The sequence below is a fragment of the Anopheles darlingi genome, chromosome 2, assembly GCF_943734745.1.
Source record: "Anopheles darlingi chromosome 2, idAnoDarlMG_H_01, whole genome shotgun sequence".
Taxonomy (NCBI): Eukaryota; Metazoa; Arthropoda; class Insecta; order Diptera; family Culicidae; genus Anopheles; species Anopheles darlingi.
The window spans coordinates 40,809,964-40,833,402 of record NC_064874.1 but is presented as its reverse complement, the minus strand read 5'-3'; the positions used below and the strand labels follow the sequence as shown (position 1 = coordinate 40,833,402).

Sequence of the window (23,439 nt, the reverse complement as noted above, 5' to 3'; positions counted from 1 at the left end):
TCCTCGGCCAGCTGGCGCTGCAGCGCGTACTTTTCCCGTACCTTGGGGCTACCGTTCTCATCGATGTAGTACAGTGTCTGCTCCAGCCCGTCGTACTTGTTGATCAGCTTCGGATCGATGGCAAACACCTGCAGCACGTTCGGATCGGTCAGTGGTGGTGGCACCGTTTGTTTCGCCGCCGTCGCCGCCGCCACCACAGCAGCAGCAGCAGGAGGAGCTGGTGCTACGGCTACGGTGTCGACCATTTCACCGCCACCACCGGTATCACACGGTCGTACCACTGCCGACGGATCCACGGAACGTTCTACCGCCTCTACGTTTACCGTCTTTACCAACACCTTCACGGTTGTTTTATCCTTCTGCTGCTGCTGCTGCTGCTGCTTGTTGTCGGCTTCGGTGAAGGATTGATCGTCCTCGAGCTCGAGCGGACCGTCCTCCCCGAACCCATCCGTATCGGTACTATCACAGGCGGTTACTACCTTCAGTAAAGCTTTCGGCCGCGGACTGTTCACGTCCGGTAGGCTCTGGCAAGTGCGATTCATGAGCCGCAGTTCGTGCTTCTTCTTCAGTCGCATCGTTAGGCCGACCTCTTCCTCCTCCTCGTCCTCGTCCTCCTCTTCCGCATCGTTATCTGGTCCGTTGTTATCATCGGCAGCAGTGCTTACTCCTGTTGTCTTCCCTGACCTGATCCGCTGCTGCTGCTGCCGCTTTCGCTGTTTTTCCTCCACATCCAGCTCCTCATTATCATCATCGTCGTCCTCGTCGTCATTGCTGTCACACTTCAAATGAGACTGACCAGCACCAGCGCCGACGGTTGGTTGCAGGCGTGACGATTTGTGCGATTTCTTGAGACGCGGTGTCGGTTCCTTCGAGCGGATGCCACTAGTAGAACTGGCAATGCTGCGACCACTGGACACTAGTAGCAGCCGGCCACTGCTACCACTTGCTCCTCCTGCACCAGCACTACTCGCACTATCCGCACTCGGTAGCTCGCGATCGATGTCCTGCATCGACAGAAACACACCGGAGTCGGAGGCGGCTATCTTGCTGTCGACGAACGAGGGTAGCGTTTGGTTGTGCCGCTGCTCATCATTCTCGCACTCGCTGTTGTGCTTCAGTGTTTCCATGCGCCGCCGGAACGCGATCGGTAGGGTGGTGATCGGGCCCGATGACGATGCCGGCGCCGGTTGTAAGGCAGCTTCTTCTACCTCGAGTGTCGGTGGCACCGTCACAGCGGCAGCAACGGCAGCAACATTTGAGGTAACTACTCCCGGACCAGCCGAGACGATGGCCACTGATTTCGTAGCCACTGCGGCCATTTCGCGAGTCGGCGCGCTCTGACTTAGAAAAACAAAACACTAATATCGCGCGCGCGCGCGCACACACACAGATGGTTTATCACAAGTTTGTTCTTGTTACAAAGTTCTTCCGCTTATCGTCACTAAGACTGGCTGCTACTAAAAGGTAAACAACATAATAGAGAACGATCGATCGATTAGGGAATGATGCGTCCGCCACGTCACGCGAGTTACTGTCAACGCCCCACAAACAGTGCACAATTTAGGGAAGGGGTACGTCCTATTATTTCAACGCAGTTTTCGCAACTAAACCCCTGGCGCAACCCCTGCTGCCGGGGACACATAGCCAGCGAAGGCGCAGTGGTGGCTCACTGGAATGCCAGGTTGGCAAAACATCGGAAAGGCCACTGACACTCTTTAATCCACAACGCCGTCAAATCCGCAACGTCGGCTCTTTTGACAGGCGCGGCCCCTGCCCATTCCTGCTCACCTCTCCACACTCCAACACACGTTTTCCAGCGCGTTTAATACACGCAGAAGACGGCGCCGTGACCAGAAAGTGCGCGTAGTAGTGATGGCGACGATGACGACTATTTGTGGCGCCTCTCCTTCTGATTGAAATCGGGTTTTGGAACACTCGGACTTTGGTTGGAACGCACGAGACTGGGCCATCAACAACAACAACAACAACAGCAACAACACCAAAACACCGCAAAAATCTGCGACGTAGAAGCGCCAGGTTGGTGTTCGGTGGTTCCCTCTGTCTCTGCGGTTCCTGGACTGTGTTCCTTCTTCTGCTTAAACTCTTCTCCCAATTTCTTGATGTTGTTTGCACCGCGTGCATCATTCACTTCAACCCAACAACCGCCATTCATGGGGCGGCTTCGTGGAGACCAGAGAGTCACTTCAGGTCCAAACAACCTCCTGCTGCCTGCAACCATCCACCATTAACGTCACCATCACCTTCTTCAACCGAAAAAGGTCGACCAAAACGTACAAGGAAATCGAGAGACAGAGAGAGAGAGAGGTCTTGTATTGGGGTGCGTCTGTGAAAGTCACGGCAGCACCACCGGCCCCAGGTCAGGACGGAGAGACCCCGCCGTGGTGTCGTCTGTGGCTCAAAAGGGAACTGAGAAATTGCGTCGTAAATCAATCTTCGGCTGATGTGGACCCGGACGCTACACAGTCGGTCAAGTGATGCTCCAACGCGAAGAAGATACGCTCATGCCGTGTGGAGATAGTGTTAAGACCAACCAAGGTACACACACTTGTCTGCTTAATTCGTTCCCAAAACACGCAAAACGGTCATGATCATGAGGGATCAGCAGGCAGTTCAGAGACACGAATTTGTTTACGAACGTTGAGAACCACAACAGAACGTGATTTTTGGCGTTTATGCGATCGCTCTGATCGCGATCGTGAGGTCAGCGCGTCAGGTTTTTTGCGCATCCGATCGACCGACCGACCGATCGACCGTTAGATAAAGCAACTTCCGGCGCAAAGCGATGCGCACAATGTGTGGAGATCCCACCCCCCGAGGGGAGTAGGAAGAATGATTGTGGTTATGTAAAGCTCGTGTCAGCACCCCTTCAACACAGCCGACGTCATGGTTGTCGTCATCGCAAACACACCTCAAGTCCCACTCTCTCTCTCGCTCTTGCTGTCTCTCTGCACTCCGTTTGACGACGCTCAGAGAAGATGATGTAGCTCGGATAACCCATGGATCGTTTGCTCGCTAATTCTTCGATGAGCACCGGCGACCGGTTTTTAAGGCATAGAGCGAAGAAGTGACACCCGGGCGAAGCATGAGATACCTTTCGTATTAACATGATCTTCATCTTCAGGTTGATTCATCGGCCAGCCGCTCCCCGGTACGCGTTTGGAATGCGGAACCGATCGCAATAATCTCGCTCGCTGCCGGGCAGAAGAGATCAATCCCCGGTGAGTCATCAAACAGGACATTTTTTTTTCGTTCCGTTCGCTGGAGGATCATTACTTTGTAATTGAAAGCCATTCGAAATTATTAAGCTCAAGAACGATCAACCACCCCCCCCCCCCCTCGCCGTCTGCATGGACTAAAGACAAAGAATCTGATGAAACGTTGTGGTGCATGTTGCGTCAGCCACGAAAAAAATCGCGAATTGAAAGGCACTGGGGCACTTGGGGGGGGACACTCCACGGATACACTTGGGGCCGGCCGTGTGTGTGTGTCCATCAAATTCGCGTCAAACGAATGAATGACTCGGTGAACCGCAACGCGAAACTGGTGCGTGGTGGTCTCGCGTCATGAATCGTTGCTGCCAACGCGATCGCCGCACCATCAATGATGGTCATGATCGTGGGGTGGGGTGTTCCAGGGTGCCTCTTGTGGAGGATCACCACTTCTTCTCCGCCGTTCAAGGTTACACACCGTACCGATCGCACGTCGTGTGTGTTTTATAGCTTCGTTAGCGCTTCGTTGACTCATAAGGTAATTAAATTCTCACTTCCAACCATCGAGAGATGGTGCATTGTTCGCGATCATCGTCGGATGACGGAACCGAGTTCCGAGAGAGTGTGGAAGTGTTTTCACCGCTGAGATCACAATGCAACAGCAGCAGCAGCAGCAGCAGCAGCCGGAGCAGAAGATGATCATGCGATGATGCGTGCGACAATTGTGAAAGAGTTTCCTCCTCGATAGAGAAAGCCAACATCGCCATCGTAGACTTAAGCAGTTTCTTATGGCGGAAGTGAAGCAAAACGGCTTTTTGGGAAGTAGGAAGCAGGCTCTCCGGAATCGGAAACCAACCAAGGAGAACGAAGTGAGTGATTCTTTCAATATGGATGTGCTTGGATGATGATGTTATGATGTTTCGCATTAATATGTATCGACATTCCACCTAATCCAGGGGATGATACGGCGCCTTATTTCACCTAATTGCCGAAGCTAGTTTGCTTCAAAAATACTCCTTTCCCATTGTGACGTAACACTCATCCTACCAATCCTCCTTTCCTTCTGCTGCATGCGCATCTTATCTTCGCATCTGAACGCATAAACTTGGCACACTCTTGCCGCTGATCGATGCCAAAAAGACGAGCATCACAGCAGCGTATTCGGTCGGTCACTAGGCCTAGGGCTATTTCTCTGCCAAGATGCTGCCGCTGCAGCTGCGGTCAATGAACGGTGGCAATCGATGTTGAGAGATCGAGGTCCCGCACCTTTCGCGCGCGCGTTATGTGCATTTTGTCAACGATTTCAGGGCGGTGGGGATCCCGTACGATTAAGAAAAGGAAACATCATAACCACCACACCTCGAAGCAAGTTATGCTGTGTATGCTTTCCCTCGTAACGATTTGCTCCGGGAGCTTAAGATGCTGCGCAGTAGGATCTCCGATGGCGCCACAATGATGATCTCCGACATACACTACTGATCGTACACACAGTGGTAGTGGCAGTCGAAGAGTCAGTTTGTTGTGTACGAAGAAGGAATTCACGTAGTACACACACACACCGACACACACAGGGGGCCCCGGAGCATTGGGGGGATGTGTAACGAGAGGGGAATCCCGACATAGCGGAACCCCATCTGCATCTCTGCATAATGATCGTGTGTGTTCTCCACTTGATCGACCTTTCTCTCTCTCTCTCTCTCTGTCTCTCTGTCTCTCGATCCTGCACACCTTTTCTCGGCCTCATATAGCATCGTATGCATGCATGATATTTCACTTTCATTCCCGCTTTCCATTCCGTTTCGGTCGGTGCTGCTCCACAAAAGAAATGTATGTTTTGCGTTGTAAGCGCTCTCGCAGCTTCTCGTCGTCGTCGTCGTCGTCGTCGATGGCCGAAGACGATGACGACGAAGAAACTACGCGACGAGCCGTCCACCGTCGAGGGCCCGCACACACCAACACGAACGGACGAAACACGACGTCAACAGCATCAGCATAAAACGGGCCACAGCATATTTTCGCGCTTCGTGCAATCTATTTTTAGCAGCAACACCACACTTACAAGAGCGCCGCGATGCTGCGAATGATTTATTTTAAAAGGAAAACCCCCACCGTCCCATCCCCTGCCTGCTACGGACATTGGTATGGTGGCGGCGTACCGCGAGACGGCCACTGACTTAGTCTCAGGCTTGGGACACTCCACCATCATCATCATCAGCATCATCATCTGCACACCCCACGCGTCTACATCTCTCCGGTTCGTTCGAAGACGATGATCATAATGCTGTGCGCGCTGTGGTCTGCATGAAAAAGCCAACTTGAAAGGAGCACGATCTCAGGGAAGAGAGACCCGCGGCACGGTGGTGTCGTCACAGAAGAGATGCTTGTTGCTGCTTGTTGTTGCTTGTTCGGTTGATGCTGGGGGGAATGTCTTCTTTTTGTACCGTCGATAAGAGAAGACGATCAGGAATTTGTATGCGTTTTACGCTCGTGATACTTTATCCGATCGATTGTTGATTACAATTTCTTCATTAATGAAAGTTAATATTACTGGCCATTCTAAGGACTGGTGCGGCAAATCGTCCATTTTGCGGGTCCTTTTTCTTTCCGCAAATCGAAAATAGGACGACAATAAGCGGTAAGATGCGATGTATAAACATCGCGTCTTCCAGCGATCAAGAGAGACACTGAATCGTCTTCGTGGATTTGTCATCCGCGAATTAGAAATGCCCATAAACTCCAATTAATAATCTACTAATTCTATGATCAATTACTCTCCATCAGAAGGACTCCCTCGGAAGCTGTCACGGCAGGAGAAAAAAGAACACGCCAATTTTCTGCCAAACAAACGGAGGAGCAAAGGTCGATGGACTCGCGCTCCTCACGAGTCCGATGCGCGGTGCGCGCGCTAAGTGGTCCCAAGATGTGTGACACAACAATAAGAAAAAACCGGGGCCACAACAAAGGCCACGCCATTGGGATGGATGGAGCTTAAAAAAAATCCAGCAAGACCAGCAGTAGCACGACCGCTGTTGCGGTCACGCGATCGAAACGCGATTCGAAATACGTCATCACGAGAAGCACCACAACGGAAGGCAAAATGTTAACCCCGCAAAGGCACGCACGCACGCACTCTTTCTATTTCTTTTCTCTCGTGTAACGTCGTTACTGGACGGAGACGGAGAAAATAGTAGTAGAAATACGATAATCGATAGCTACCACTGGGTGCCGCTTCTTCCACAGCCACGATAGAGGAACAAAAGAAAGAGGAGAAGCATCGAGAAAGGCCATTACGTCAGTTCGCGCTTTGCTGTGGGCGGTGGGGCGGTGTTAAGCATAATGTGACACCGCAGCAGCAGAGTGATGGCACCATTCGTTCACCACCACCAGCCACTGCGAAAGAATGTTGTATCCGGGCGGGCATCCGGAAGATGGAAGTTCTATTGATTTAACAGTAAAACTATTCCTCTTCTAGTCAACTGGGGCACACAGCAATTTCTTTTAGTATTCTGTTTAGTATTAATCTTATCAAGTGAATGGGGATTCGTAGGAAGTGAGAGGAGGCTCGAGGAAGCGCGAAGAAAATAATATGCCACCAATGGGAATATTGCCGGAAATGATGATAATTCCGCTCCAAAGGCAATGCGTGATGGTGCCGCGGCCAGGATACAAATAATAACCGCCGTTCGGTAGCGGTGGCAGTACTGGAGCACCACCATAAGGAAATGGAAAGGAAATTAAACCAATTTCGGAATGATCAAATATGCGCGCCTCGCGGGGCGCGTAAACTTTGCAAAAACCCCAACAACCATCACCACCAATCAGTGCAAATCCAATCCGTTCGAATCGTTGATTTACGATTGCTGTTGCATTCACTTTTAAAATCGATCGACATCGGAGGAGATCACCCCCTCGCAATCGATCGCAAAACTATTGGAGCGTTCTTTTTTTTTTCTGGAAAATTAGATTTGTGACGCATACCCTTGGGGGTCATGGACGGTGTGTGCGCCCGTGTTACATACACGTACATCCCGTGAATTATTGGCAATAATATGAGGTAGGGGGTTCTGGTTGTGCCTGTAACGTATTCATTATAAGCTTCGCCCCCCCCGGAAGCGACAAGTTAGCCTTCGGGCGTGAGTTAATGCTACTGCATTAGCGGTACACCACGTGACAACACACCACAAGGGGGGGCTCGCTCCTGGACATGTGTGTGTTACTCCCTCACTACACCCTCAGGAAGGTCCTTAGGAACTGAGTACTATTGACACACGCGGCCAACCCCCCGATTCGAAGGCCAACCGGGGAAAATGGAAAAATGTCACGTTTGCTTGCAATAATGAGACGAAACGAGTGGCAAGGATAAAAGCCTCTCACCATTACCATGCGGTAGCAGTCGATGGTATATGACTTTGGCAATGATGCACTTCTGAAGTGCCGAAGAACGTTCTTCTGTGATCTCCGGTCAGGGCTGGGGCATAGTTGCAGCCACTTTGAGGTCGATAATATGGAACATTGATGAAAGGACGTACAGCACGATCATCCTACAGTACAATATTGATGGAGATTGATTTGACATATCAACCGCACGAACCTCTATTAACACACCATGTTTTATGCTACAGAGGATAATACAATTTATGCTGTTAATGCTCTAACATTTTCTCTTATCATTTTAGCGGCAGATACAAAGATTGCGCCACGGACTGTGACTCAACAACGCTTTGCTCTTCCCCCTCGGGAAAAAACATTTCAAAGCGAAAAGGGAAAATGTGTCAAATCCCACGACATTCTACTGCCGATATTCCGATGACGACGAGGAGGAGCTCGGATTGGGTAACGGCGAGAAGCGAGGGTTTGTGTTTACGAATGACAAAACCGCTGCCGTGGGGCTGATGCAACAGCGCACACCTTGTTGCGCCGGTGGCGCCGACTCCACCACGCCGAGGGGAGTTCTCTGCGTTACTTAGCGTTCCGCGGAAGCAGAAGAAACAATTTTGGGTAAGGGTAGGTGAAGGGGAAGAGGGCCGCCCAAAGTCTAAACCTCCCCGATAAGGGAAAAAACGTGGAGCTTCGCTTTATCGTGACCGTTTTTTTCTTTATCACCGATCGGTTTTCGCCGATCATTGCGTTTGCGTGAAGTTAATCTCCTTTTTTTGCAATTTTGCTTATTTTGACGAGTTTGTGAGGATAATCAGAAAGGTATTCTAAAACGAGAAAAAGAGGAAATTCCACCAATTCCACGTGAAATTCGCCCATTAACACTACCTCCCAAGTGGGGGGGGTTCCCCAGCGCTAGAGCGTTTGCTTAAGAACGCGAAGCACAGCTTTAATGCACGACACGAGGGTAGCAGCTCCAACCAAAAAGTGGGGGGGTTTGGGGTCGCTCGCGCTGTTCCTGTAGGTGCGACCGCGACACAAAAATCCGTCGCCCGTGAGCACACGCACACTACACGCGACGCACACTCCGGACACGCACACACACACCCCATGGCACGCAATGGCGACACACACACACACAGCAATCGTGGTGGGTCGCGGGGGTCTGGTCTCGCACATGGATCGTGCGCTTCTTCTCCTTCTTCCTCTCGTGCTGTCGTTCCACACCATCGTTTCGGGATTCTTGTCCCCCCGATTACACCAAAGGCAATGGCGGAAAGGAATATTGACGCCACAGCAAGCAGCGCCAGGGGAGAGCCTTCCCGGTAATTACAATGATAGTAATGATAGGACAGAGCCAACTGACACGCGTAAGGTGTGGTGTGTACCATATGCTTGGCTTGACCCCGGACTATTGTCCTCATTTGCTGTCATACGCTGAGTGAGCATAATGATGTAATGAGACCTAACGCAGATTACACGACGTTGTTCCTCGTGCATATCTCTCTCTTTTTTCTGTGTATCGCGCGCCTCCACCACAGCCACAGCTACACGCGGAGCAGCAGAGTGGATGGATTTCGATAACGAAAAGCCGCAACATGACACATTCCTACTACACAACACACGCCTCGTGCGCTTCCACCCTTTTCTCACATACTTCTTCTTTCCAGACTCTTCTCGAACATTTCGGGCGGGAGCACTCCATCCACGGGAGCGAAAACGCGGATTGCAGACCATGGGAGAGATCAGTCCCTCCGATCACGAGAAGAAACCGGGCCGCGGCCGCCACCATCATATCGTAGCGCCAGAATCATGCTTGCTTTTTGTTTTCGGCTCTTTCACGTCCGCTCGTCCTTTTGCTTTTGCGGACAAGCGGCATGCATGGCGTGGGCAGCGCGATCTTGGATTCGCGAATCGCGATCGGTCACAACAGATTCGGTCACTTTTGGGACCGAAGAAAAAGAAGGAAGAAGGGAAGCGGGTTGCAAGCTGGAAATAATGTTGTGCGAAAGTAGATGACGACCGACCGGAGAGACCGACCACGAAAAGTCACACACAGCACACGCCGGGTTCACACACACAATCAAACAACTGGGCTGGGGAGAGACAGAGACAGAGAGAGAGAGAGAGAGGAGTGTTGTGCTGCTGTTAACTGGTTGCGTTGGCCGCGGCGACGCATAAACCCCGCGATCCGGTTGCTGTTGCTGTTGCTGCGCTCGCCACGCCGCCGGATAACGCACGACGGAGGAGCGCTCGTGACGTTGACGGTTTGCTTCACACCCAAAATGGGGTGTGCGCCGCGCGCACACTACACTAAACCATCGTTGTCATCATCATCATCATCGCTACACGCACTACTCTACTGTCACCAACAACCCCATATCAACCAATTGGTGTTCGGGTTTTGGTGACATTAATCGTAGCCTCCCTCCCGGCCTGTCGTCGTCGTTCCACTTCTCTATCCCCCCTTCGATCGATCGTTTTCCATCACCATCATCACCACTACACCACCAGGCGATCCTCCCCATTGATAATGAGGGAAAACTAGACAAGACGATTAGCTCACGATAAGCCACCTTCGCCGCGCACAACTTAATAGAAATATATCTTTCTCGCTCTCGGTTACCGTGTGTCGTTTTCGTTACGCTTTCTGACAAAATATCACTTCACTCTGGCGTTGCACTCTGGACCGCGTATTACGGAACGGAAACGGGCGAAAGCAACGCGCGCATCAACAAAAAAAAAAAACAACAAAGTGCAACAGCACCGTTTAAGCGACTTATTAAAAGAGAGTTCGAATTCCCAGCGACGGGCCGGCGGGCGGGCACACCGGGGCCCCGTTTGTCGTGTGTTCGTTTTGCTGGTGCGACACCACCGATGATCTTGGGTGCCCCACAACACACAGAAACACTTCCAAACGTTCGCGTGTCTTCTTTGTAACTGCGGGAAGCCGTGCGAGGGCCCTCTTGCGCTTGCGATCCCACACCGAACACCCGAGACCCCCCCACCAGGGGAAAAGAAGGGAAGTGGGGGAGGTGGGGAGCGCGAGCGAGACTTTGAGAGTTGGAGCAGCGCACCAACCAACCGACCGGCTTCATCAGTGTGTTCGGCCGGTGTACGCACGCAATCCTCTCTCTTGGCCGATGCCCGATGCCGCCGCCTTCGGTTCGGGTCGGCATGATAGAGGAAAAGATGAGGACCATTCTCTTCTGGGGAGAGTAGTGTTGCTGCTGCTGCTTACGTTGCGGTGTTCGGTTTTGGAGCCCGAACTGAGCGTATAACCAATAGATGGAGAGACTCTGAGAGAACGAAAGAGAGACAAATTGGGAGCTAGTGTTTTGCGATCTCCCCACAGAAAGGAGTCACCGCGAGAGAGGAGAACGGCGAGAGTTTGTGTGGAGAACATATTCTATGCTTGTGTGACAGGATTAGAGCCAAGCGGTGTAGCACTATTTGCTGCTACTACTGCTCCACAGAACGGAATTTAAAAGGTGAGAAGAAGAAACCGTAATTAGATTGATAATCGATCGATCGAACGCGGAAATATGACCACAGAGCAGCGATGGGACACTCGACTCGAGAGTGTTTCTACCGCAGAGCGGCTATTTAGGAAGAAGTAAAACAGCAATACTACGTTCCGACTGCATATTTTTAAAGCACAGTTTAGTAAATGACAATAGCGCAAACCTGCACTCGCGCATTAGTTGTCTCAGGCGGAACACGGATCATCATGACCACCGCTCGTGCACAGGCGAACAATCATCCGCTTAAGTCGAACGAATGACCTACATTCTTGTTCCATCCCCCGTCGACGTCAGCAACACGACGACACCCTACTTTCTTAACAAAAAGCAAAACGCGCAAAAAAACCTTCGGTCACGGACGGAACGCCTGTGATGAGGTTGAGGTTGAGTGTGACCTTGGCAAGGATTTACACTTTCACGGGAAAATTCTTCACCGACGACGTTACCTCGTCCAGGGGCCTCGTAAATTCGATTGAACCGTGAGGTGAATATCAAATGCGGGGGGGTCTCTGTCGCTATACAGAGGAAAGCTTTAAGGGGTTTCCATCACCCCGTCCCTCAGCAGGTAGCAGCCAGCCAGCCGGCCACTAAACTAAGCCCATTTCTTAGGTAGTGTTGTTTTTGCTATTCCCAGCTGACAAGTTGCTGACCGAGGTCAGTCTCGGCCGCCGTCGTCTTGGTCGTCGGTTGGGGTTTTTGGGAATCGGTCAGCAGGTTTGTTGTTCATTGGGAATGCAGGGAATGCAAATTTCACCATTCCCATGGGGAGTACGGCGGTTTATTAGAGTTCCCGGACTTTTAAGCAGTTTGTAGGACCCCTTACAAGCGGGGGGAAATTTTACAGATTTTTTATGTACCGAAGTTAACCGATATTGGCAATAAAAATTATTATAACCGAAATTTGACGTTAGACAATAGATGGGCTAGAGATCTGATTTATAGTAATTGAAGAGGAGCGATCGGAGCTGTGCTGCTTTGCTTATCGATCCGTTACAGACATACCAGTAACATTAAAATCTCAGAAAACACGATAAAATGTATGGAAAGTACGTACGCTACTTGGGCCGGTCATGTGTAATCAGTTGATTTGATTAAAACTTACCTAAAACGAGAAAAGAGAGAAAGGGGAAAATATTAATTTCACAGAAATCGATGCAATATCCAACAAAACATAATTTAACATTAGTGCATGGAGAAGAAAGCGAAATATCAGAAACCGTATATTATCTGTACAATAGAAGAATGTTTTAAATGGATTTGAACAACACACTGCCATGGAAAAGTGTCATCCACTCGTTGGATATTCCAAATAGACAATAAAATCGAATGTAAAGTAGCGCCTGTGACCTTGACGAACTTTAAAAGCTATTCCGTAATGCGCGAAAGAACTATTCGATGTCATCCGCATTGTGGTTAACCGAGACCGAGTAAACAAAAGTATGGAAAAAAAAATGGCCATCGAAAGGATAGCGCGGCGTTGTTGGTACTGGACATGACATGACAATTGCGCAACTTTTTGGCGATGAGAAAACGGCCACCAAGGAGGGAAAAAAGAAAGCACCAGTTTTGCACCAGTGAAAAGCTGTCCTTCGTTGGCACGTTGATCTACTTCCGCTTCTAATGAATCCCTGCATCATCGTCATCCACAACATGAGCATCGGGAACTGCTGACAGCATTGCTCTACTGCTGGCTCCGGCTCCGGGAAGCCTTGTTTGCGGAGCATAGGTTCTTCACGGTTTTCGTCATTGCGCCACGGTTGTGTGTACTTTATTGACTAACTGCTACTGCTGCTGCTGCTGCTGCTGCTGCTACTGCACTGAGTACGTGTTCGCGAGCGACTCTAGTGCCTACAGCGCGGTACTACTATTACGTGAGCGTCAGCAGATTCTTTGCTCATTCTTCAAGAGCTACTTGAACTTCATCTTGGTCAAGCCGCGTTGTGCACAGCACCATCGTTTGTATCGCACCGCTGAGCCGCACCGAAAGGCGGCGAAACTGTTCTACATAGGAAATGAAGTGCGTCTCATTAGTGTAATTACATGCAAACCATACGCAACCAACCAAGGGAGCATTCATTTTTAACACTAAAATTCCAAAGAACCTTGCTCATAGTTCGAGCAAGGATGGATAAAAAATCTGCAGCCTCGAAATTGTCGATCGATTTGAAAAAAAAAATAATGTAATGACGTAATTAAAACATATTCTTAACGCACAAATGATGGGGTCTGCTTTTTGATTTCTTGACCTTTTTTTATTTCTGGTCTTCCGCGGACAAAAGGAAGCTTTACGAAGGAGAGGCTCAAAAAGAAGAATTAGAATTCAACATTGAAGCCTAGTTTCAAACAGGTGGTCTTAACAATGAAAAGTTGGAACAATGGCGATTCGCTGTCCCTGCTGTCTTTTCTTATCAGCCGCCTCAACCGGTGACCGGTCTTGGCTTGCGACAGATCCACATAGTTACTTTTCCGAATGTACTGTTGCAACCTTCGCAAACTTAAAACTTATACAGCAGAGTCGATCAATCATCAAAATCAGCAGAGTATACCAAACCAAAAAAGGTATTACATACCCCGTGTACCATGATAACGATGAAGGCAAACACAACCAACCAAAGCTAATCGAAAAAACGAAAGAAAATATTGAAGGTGTCGCCCAAAGTAGCGCCTTCTTTTACTTACTCCGTAATTTGGCGCATGGTCACGACATGCGAATCTTATTTTCGCTTCTATATGGATCACGTCGCACCGAAATGATCGCCCATCGATCGCACATTGGCGTCAATTGTTTGGACACTCTCCAAGGATAGCGTCTAATTGGTTGTGTCCATATCGTGTCCGGTAATATCTCGATACCGATCCACTCAAGACTAGTTCCGGCCAATCGAAGACTGGAAATAGCGCGCAGCTAACAAGGATTCAGCTCCAGGCTGCTTCTCGTTACGAGACCTTTGCTCCGACGATGCTCCCATTACGATGTGTAAATGAGCCCCAGCCCAGCAGCCAACGTCTTTGTGTGCCTCGTGATTGACGAAGATGGAGTTTAGGTTGACAATGCATGACTGATAAGCTGATGTTCATCATGGAGAATCGAACGTTACAAAGGGAAACGTCTTGAGTATATACTGGGCCACATGAATGAATCGTAAAGGCAATGATCAAGAGTCAGTGGATTTCTCTTTTTAATGTTTCATAGAACAAAACGACTTACAAGTGGGATGTGAAATGAGCGTCACAACGAGGTCTAGACAGAAGAAAGGGTGAAACAAAATCGTACACTAATTGCGAGGTACGAGAGCCCGATTGAAGCTTTGGTAAACGTCGACGATTTGTATCAAAAATACTATTAAAAGTCACTATTAAAATCACACCCGGTTTGGCGCAAATCATTTCGCACGGTATCGCCTACAGTTATGCAACGAAACCCATTCGTTCAATGATAGAGGGCGCTGCTTTTCGTTCACTCTACACACACACGCTTAAAAATGTGCATGCGATGTGAAAATTTCCACATCGCCTGAAATTCCATCGCCAAAATTTTACACGTGTGAAAAGACGGTGTGAAACTTTCACATCAATCGAAGCCGAATTTACAAGGATACAGGATTTTAAAAATCGCCACACATGACGTGCAGCAAGTATTCGTATTCCAAGTATTCGCTTTCGTACTCATAGGACTCTTCGTAGGAATAATCGTCTTCCTATTACGCTACTGTTAAAATATTCTTATAATAAATGTTATATAGAACTGTTGACAAGTCTCCTTTGAATTTCTACACTAACAAGCGAATTGAAATAAGCAAATATGAGGTGCGCGTAATCAAATCAACCGAGTAACCAGGCCCCCATAAAAAGCAGATTATTCCTGACCCTCGCAACCCCTAGGCGCACGAGGACCCATAGCGTACATTTTATTACAATATACTATCGTTTTGCCGCGATAAGACTACGTTGGCACATGTTTAAGACTAGACGTCTGCATATTTTAATTTAAAAAAAAAAGATCATACGCGACTAACCGAACCGCGACAATCTGTTACACACGATTATCCCGTCTACAAACATGGGCACTCGGTGAATACGTAATCGTTTGGTTACGGGGCAGCAACGCACTCGATTGAACAACTTTCCACGCTGGCATACGTCAGAGAGTCAAGTAGTACTCGCTCGTCGATCGGAATCTGATAATGGTCATGTTCTACGCAGGAACATGAATCTAGCGATGAATTCAACATAAATGTTGATAAAGACATGGACATTGGCTCGATTTGTAACCAGGGAAGAATGAGTGCATTTCGCGCTTTCGCGATGTTTATGATGTTAGTAACCACCGCACAACAGAATCCCCGTTTCTTACATGGCGATATCCGGTGTATGAATATACCGTAGCACATGTGCTCGATTTGTTCCGCATCCAGTCGTACACGCTGCACTGCAGGAGGGTTGTTGCCTGGTACAATTGCACCAACTTTCGCGGAGAATTGGTAATAAGTAAAGCAATAGAATAGAATTATTTCTGTTCCGTCACACAGCACTGATATGGAACGTTCGTCTGTCCTAGTATCCTTCTAGTGTTTCACTTTAAGTAGTATAAAAATTATCCAGCACATATTGTGTAACAAACAGATCGCTCGTGTTTCATCATTCAATTTCATTCCAGGTTCAAATGCTGTTAATACTTCTACGGGCAAAAAAGGGCATTCACAAGTAAAACAACAAATATTGTATTTTATAAGCTCTAGCAAACTTTCTATGAAAGTAAATGATTATGGAGACATATGTAACAACGAAGAAAAATCCACGGAAAATATTGTACTTGTGCGTTGCCCATCAATTCTCGCGGCCCTAATGGCCGAAAATCAATCGCTTTACTGTCCGTTACGTAACATATAAGAACGCTTTGTTCGCGTCGCTTCCCCCCCCTTCCCTTTCTTTCTCACCCATCCCCGTGGGATCCATTATAATCGCTGAAATGGCTGGAGGAGTACAGAGTAAGCGAAGAATTTATGCTCCGCCGGTGCCGTTATCGCACGTTTGCACCATCATCATCAATACGTTTTTGATCGCTTTCGCGGCCAGCATAAATGAATATGGATGGTATGGGGGGGCGATGTCTTGGTTCGGCTGCGCTGATCCTCTTTTCGTGAGGGCTGCGAATCCCCATATCTCAAGTCCCATACTTCAAGTAGCCGGCTACACTTCAACAACCCCGGGGTGAGTGCAATCACCGGTGGAAAAGAAAATAACACTTGGATAAGATGATGTTTGCGGGGGGGTTAACCTTCGCTTCCTTGGCCTAAATGCTACTAAATCAATAAGCGCCCCGGCGCTGCTGTGGCCTTGAAAGTTGTACCTCGTAAAACATATGCGGCACACAGGTTGGTCGCAAAAGAAAACCAGTAGCAGCACTAAATTCGGAGCATATTTTCGGTACTTTTCTCCTCCCTTGTGTAGCAGACAGCGGTAGTAGTAATCGGAAGCGGTATCCCTACGTTTCCGTTTCGCCCTAAACAGAAGCCCCGGGAGGAAGTCGAGTTGAGGTACAATCTGCGTTCGCACCCGAGGCGGATTTCCTTTTTCGTTCATCTTTTAAACATTAGCAATAGTCCTTCTTCGATCCATGCCACTTCGACGATGCCAAGACGCCGGCTTCTTCTTCAGTCGGTAGCAAACAGCCACACACACACATACTACGGAGAAGCCTTGGTTTCTTCCCTTAGGGAAATTTAACATCCCCCCTTGGCCCCGGACCACCCCACGCCCTCTTCTCTCCCAAACATCCCACATTCTACTGACTCAAGCTGTGACCATGAGGAGGGCAGAGCGTTGATAAATAATTCAAACTGTACACCAAATCCACGGTCTCCTCCCCTCCTGTACAGGGCGCCCTGAAGACTGTGATGCGACCGCGACTCCAAAAAAGAGCCTTCTTAAGCGGATTTGGTGAGCAGCATGTGCGATGGTCACGTTGAACCAGGACAGGCGCAAGATAAGTTTCAGTAATCTGTTATACGTTTCATATACAACCCGTGCTCACATAATATCTGTACCTACAATCGCGAGAGGCGTCGGCGAAGGGACTATTCTGGCCAAAAGATATCGTTAGGGCAGTTGACAGATGGCGAATCATTTACTTGTCAAGTCCTTGATCCATTAACCTAATTCAAACCGACTATTCCTAGGCAATGCGATGTGTAACGGTAAAACAGGAAGTACCAACATGACGGTATGAGTATAATGCACGAAAACACATATTAGAACAACGATGATGGAGTATTGATCGCAGGTGATGAAACATGACACTTACCAATGCAGATAAGCTCGATTGTTTCCACGATGAATACCATGGCATAGATTTTGGTCTGGGCCTATCAATTACATGCACTGCGTCGTTCCACAACACAACAAATACACTTTCTTTGTTCTTGTTTGCTTTAATGCCGTTTTCTGAATGAAGATGAACCGAAAACATGTGTCTGTTGTTAACGAATTGTTCTGCGTAGTTCAGAAGCGAAATCTTTAAGCTCATTTTGAGCATTTACTATTTCCGAGTGCACATCACGGTTGAACAAAACCCCAAATGAGGGGGGCTTGATGTTAACGTGACTATGGTAACAATAACTTCATATTGCCAACGTTTATGCGGTTCAATGAGTGCAGCACAATCAGCGAACACCATTGAGAGATTATGGGAGAATCATCTCACGTCTATTCGGTTGCAAAAGGTGCGCCCAGTTTGCGCTGCTTTGTTATCCACAACTGCCAGCCGGGGTTCGTACACAACCATAAGTGTGTTGTTTTTTTTTTATCCAAAAAGTATTGTAAGATTCCTAACAGTTGAACAGCTCTAGAGACTTTGCGTGTACTGGAGTCAGGTTGGTTTTTTTTTTAATTCCCATGAGATGGATGATAATGTAATCATTATGCATTTCCTTTGTCGTTTAGTTCAATCGATGTGGACTGTCTAGTCATTGATCGCACCTACTCGACCTACTGCATTGTGTTAACATAAAAAAGTTTTAAAAACATGTATTGGAAGGTTTTAATTTTGTATGGAGGTATAGATCGATTAAATCCACTGACAATTTGTTAAATGTAAAGCTAATAATAATATCGTATGAGCAAAAACAAAATGCGTGCAACTATTATATTACCCAACCACCATCGAATATGATATGAGGAGAAAAATAATATAATAGAAAAAGTTCTAGAGGGCAATCAATAATTGGATCGCATGACGAACAAAGGGGCACAACAACGAAAGCGAACAGCAGACCCAATCCATCACTCGAAACTTAAGCGCTGTGTGTGTGTGGTTGGCAGCTGCTCTGATGAAGATAGATTCCAGCGTCTTAATTAAAACAACTCCCCCCTCGACTCCACGTGCGTTCTTATCTACACACGCTCTTTTCACACTTCACAAGAATGTGGTTCGCCATGAAGGAAGTGGCTATGGCGGCACACAAAAGAAAGAGCCTTCATCAGACACATTCTAACAATTTCGCAAACCGCACCTTTCACCCACGGAAGGCACACCGAAGCTAGCGACCTGACGATGGGGACCTATAAGCCATATTTACGAGTGTCAATGCACGAAAAGTTGACGAAACGATGCGCCAAAGAGCACGAGGCGCTGAAATCGCACAGCTAGTCATCTGTCAACCTTACTTCAACCTCTCCGTGTCCTTGTGGCTTGTGTGGAGCAACTGGCGGCTCTGCCAATCAGCAACAGCAGCCAGTTAACCTCCGGCGAAAGCGTAGGAAGCGGGTCTCACATCAGAGCAACAGTCTCCATCACCTGGAAGGCATTTTATTCAGCGTGAGACGCGAGAACGCTGTTTGCTATTCATTGGTAGGAATAGAAACCCAGGAGGCAAGAGGGGGAAAGCCTCTTTGCGTGGTTACGTTGCCACGCGCCTTCTTTCTGACATCTTCGAAGACAATCATCTTAACTAGGGCGAAGCTCTTTTACTAGGAAAGCACTACGAAAATAAGGCTCTGCTTCTATGTATCAACGATACCGAAGAGTCGAATGAGTTTACAATGTCGTTATCGTCTCTAAGAGTCTTTCACGATCAGAAAAACGAAAGCACCAGCCAACCCACAAAGGCGAAGCCAGCTTTAAGCTTCGATAGCACATGTTTGGTAAATACTAACTTCTTTAAAACGTTTCTGGTCTATCTATAGTCACGCGGTATTAAGCGTGTATCCGCATTTTCAGGAATAGACGAATAACACAGAGAGATTCTGTGATACACATCCAACAGACAGGTTTGTGATCATCGAGCTCAACTAACAACAGACATCCAGTCTGGCCCCCTATTTATAAGACCGGCAACTAAAAAGCAATGTCTCTGAGGACACTCAGCAACAGTGAGTGATTATACCACACGTCTTACTAACCCCCTAAACAATCGCAGAACATGCAGATAGACACCAAATACCACAAAATGACATCCCATCCAGACATCTCCTGCCCGGTTTGCACAAACACAATACACACTCTCTCTGTCTGTTTGAGGTGCAGTGGAAATGAAAAGTTTTTATCAAGCAGGACTAGGCGGCGGAAAGAGCATCAAACAGTTTACTAATGACCACAGAAGGAGCATACCCCCACCGGCACCGAAACATAAAGCAAATGACTGACATGCACGACAAGAAGAAGCAAACCAAAAAAAAGAAACACGAACATTAAACACTCCATCTGGCCAACACCACCAATGGGGAGTACGGAACGCAAATTCAAAACCAACCAACAAACAATGAGTGTGAGGGGACAACTCGCTGCGGCGGGCCCACGCTCAACCCCCCAAAGGAAAAACAAGGAAACCGCCTCCTCCTTCACTCCAAGCAGCAGCCACACCCCATCCCACCCCAACCCATCAGATATGATATGTTTCGACACGACAGTTTTCAAACACAACACTTTTAACTTTCGAGCTAAACCAACCACACGGTAAGCACATTCTTTTCCATGCAAAACCACCGGACCAAGTGCGGAGAAATGCGGTTTCGTGACACACGCCAAAGCCCAACAGAGACACACAAAACAACACACACACACACATCGATAACCTCAATTTTTGGTAAAACACTAGAAGGAATGGGAATGGGAACGGTCGTCAGTTCGCGCGTGTTTAGCAACAATTCCACAACCAGTCGTCGTCACTAGTTCGTCGTTCTGCGTTCACAGAACGGGGATTAATCGATCCATAAGGCGCTCTTCTACCCTCGCTGAGCTTTTGTCATTGGGTCTCCCCCGTCGGGTTCCGCGGTCCCGCAGTTGTCGTCATTGTCGTCGCGATCGTCCAGAATATGCTGAATACTAACTTTCATCCGCCAGATCGGCGAAATGGTCGGGCATTGGATCACCCGACGACTCGGAGCTGTACGTCGTCGTGGCCGTCGTGGCCGTCGTCGCCGTAGCCTTGCTGGAGGTCGAAGAGACCACCTTCGAGGTGGAGGATTTTTTCGCAGCCGAACCGCTTCCAGTACTACCGCTGGCGACGACGACCGCCGATTTGCGCACTTGCGCCACGGGTGGCTTAGTAGTGAACGGCAGATCCTTGTCAATGCCAACCCCGAGTCCTTGGCCACCGCTCGCCATGAGCTGCTTGCAGATAATCGCTGAAAGCGCGGCCTTGGTGATGGTCTTTACTTTCGTTCGGGGTGCCACTTCGGGAACGGTTTTCGATCTCAGGGTTCCGACGTTCGGTCGCGGCAGTGGCCCCCCAGCAGCCGCCAGTAGCATTTGGTGGCATTTGGGTGTGACGTCCGGTTCCGTTTGACTTCGGCCCGATATTTCGTAGTTGGCCCCGGCGGTGATGATGGACCGTGGTTTGAGCCGCTTCTTGCGCTTATCGATCGATTTCGGTTGCTGCTGCTGCTGCTGCTGCTGCTCCGGTTGGTCATGGTTTGAACATTGTTGAGGTTCCTCCTGCTGTTTAGCAGGGGTAGAGGAGGTTTCGATGAGTTGTGGAACTCCAACTACCTCTACGGTGGAAGGTTCTACCACCGGTTGTTCCCCTGTTGGTGATTCCAGTTCCGACTGAGCCGAAGAATGTTCTTTGGGCATCGTCGATGGCCCGTGCTCGGAGGAATGCTCTTTCGCCGCCGCCGCCGCCGCTTCTTCGCCTAGAGAAAGGATTTTAGATGAAGTTGATGTAATGGTGGCTCGCGAGAGGGCTGCCATCGCAACGACTTCCGGTGGTTCCGGTAATGTCACGGTAATACCACCACCATCCGTGTTCGTTGCCGCTGCCGTTGTTGCCATCGTTGCTGTTGTCGTTATGGTCGTTGTTGCCAGCGTCGCTATCTCAGCCGATGCCGTAGCGACGGCGACGGCGGCGGCGGCCGAGGACATGAAAAATGCACATTCCGACTCGAAAAGCATGTTCGCGACGAGAACTGTTAATGGTGTATACACACACACACACACACTCCACTAATACCAACGCACTCTCCCTCACCAATCTACAACCGAACGAGTTGTTGTATGAGTCTCGATGGAGAAGAATAAAACGGTGGACTAATTCACTTCCGTTTGATCGGTCCTGAAATCGCACTCACTGTTCCGCTATGATGCGCGCACCGCACCGTGTCCTGACGTCACCGATATATACGGGGGCGGTGCAGTCTTATTTACAGTCTCACTAGAACGGATGCCAATCACACTGGTTGGACGCTCTTTGTCAGTAGCGCACGTTAGTTACTTTAAAAAAAGATTCGAGCTATTTTTGCATGGACTTAACTGGGGTGATCGAGTAAGAGAAAAAGAAAGAGTGAAACCTTATCTTTCTTGAAAAGTCTCTCCTTATAATCAATCCGTCAGCTAACAGGCCCTTTACAATGACAAACGTCGCATAATCATAAACACATATTAGATGCTTCTCCATAAACTAGCATTTCATTCGACTGGAACTTTGCACAGCGTTTTATTTAAACACAAAAACTGCCTAAAACCAAAGCTAGACAGAAAACAAACCTAATAAAGAAGCACTTTACGACCGATAAGCTCCATTCAAAGCAAGAAGTGTGCAAGATTTTGAGTCTCTAAATTTTAAACTTTCCTCAACAGACGTCCCACTTAGGAGTACTATGCCTGAACTAGCAGTGCGTCGATAAAGTATTCACGTAATACAGATATACTATTGTAGATGTGTAGACCGCTAGCTACGACCGCCGTCGACTGACCTAATGACACATTTTAAACAACAACATCAGCACGCATTCACGATAAAAAACCCGAAAAATAAAGACGGAAAAATCACTTTTTTCACAAAACGAAACAACAGTTTTCTCGAACGATTACGCGGAAGTCAACCGAAAGAAGAAGAAAAAAAAGGAACTACCAACTACACGGGTACACGAGACACACGCAATCGCGACTGCAACCAGACAAAACCAGCGATCAACTGTACACCGGGGTATGGCAAAATAAGGGAAATGGGTTCAAGTTCAGGCGCGAACGTAGCGAACTCGCGTCCGGGGGCTGTATATCGGGAGGACGATCGGTGGTTCTCGTATTCTCGATTAATGCGCCCCCTCAGATGCATCTGAGCTTCATGGCGGAATAAAAATCGGTACCCCCTCCCACCCCTTCAGCTAGCGCACAAGTGAGACAGTGACAGCAACGACAGAGAGTTTGGCAGAGCTTCTTTGTGTAGGGGCGTGCAAAAGCTAGCGGATAACGACGAAGGTCTCTCGTCACCCTAGACGGTGATCGGGCGGGCGGGGGACTAAGTGTTGTCCGCCCTAGTAGTCGCGCTTCTGGTTGCACTACTGGTCGGTCGTCGGTGTGGTTTGACGTCCGTGCGCTAAATGAGAACACAAATACATAAACCGTGCCTGACGTGCCCATTGTCGTCAATGCCCAAGAACGTCTTTGACGCTTTAACGCTTTAACAAAAATCACCTTCCTACTGTGCTGCTGCTGCCGGTGAGTGAGTTCGATAATGGTGACGTTATCAGAGCCGAGGAAGGTGCAGCGGCTGGTGCACCAACATCTTCCCTTTCGAGTGCAACTGCACACAACAGGCATATCATCGATGATGATGATGATGATGATGATGTTGCCGTACGTCGCGTCGGAAGGTGTATAGGTGCATTGTATTGTTCGCTGCACATGTGCTTATCTTCACATCCATCCGTATTGATAAACCTCGATGTCTTTTCCAAGGTTATTTATAGGCCAGAACTGAGGCAACACAATGCCGCCTGCCTTTTGGATGAGACTGTTAAAGGCAGGAGGGTGCTATCAGAGTTTCCTTAGTCTGTAATATGAGTGACGCCGTAGTAGCTCGAGCTTTAAT

General features: G+C 48.6%; 1 protein-coding gene across 1 annotated transcript in view; it reads right to left on the bottom strand.

Moving 5' to 3' along the window:
- The window catches only part of LOC125949271 (protein kinase shaggy-like), a 44,473-nt gene extending 22,031 nt beyond the window's left edge, over positions 1-22,442 (bottom strand). Inside the window, exons 1-3 of the mRNA XM_049676171.1 lie at positions 22,322-22,442; positions 20,459-21,878; positions 15,486-15,596 (exon numbers count right to left, since the gene is read on the bottom strand). Of these exons, the coding sequence (XP_049532128.1) occupies positions 15,486-15,596; positions 20,459-21,521 (1,174 nt within the window). The 5' untranslated portion in view covers positions 21,522-21,878; positions 22,322-22,442. The remainder of the gene's footprint in view (positions 1-15,485; positions 15,597-20,458; positions 21,879-22,321) is intronic.
- Positions 22,443-23,439: the final 997 nt, after the last annotated feature.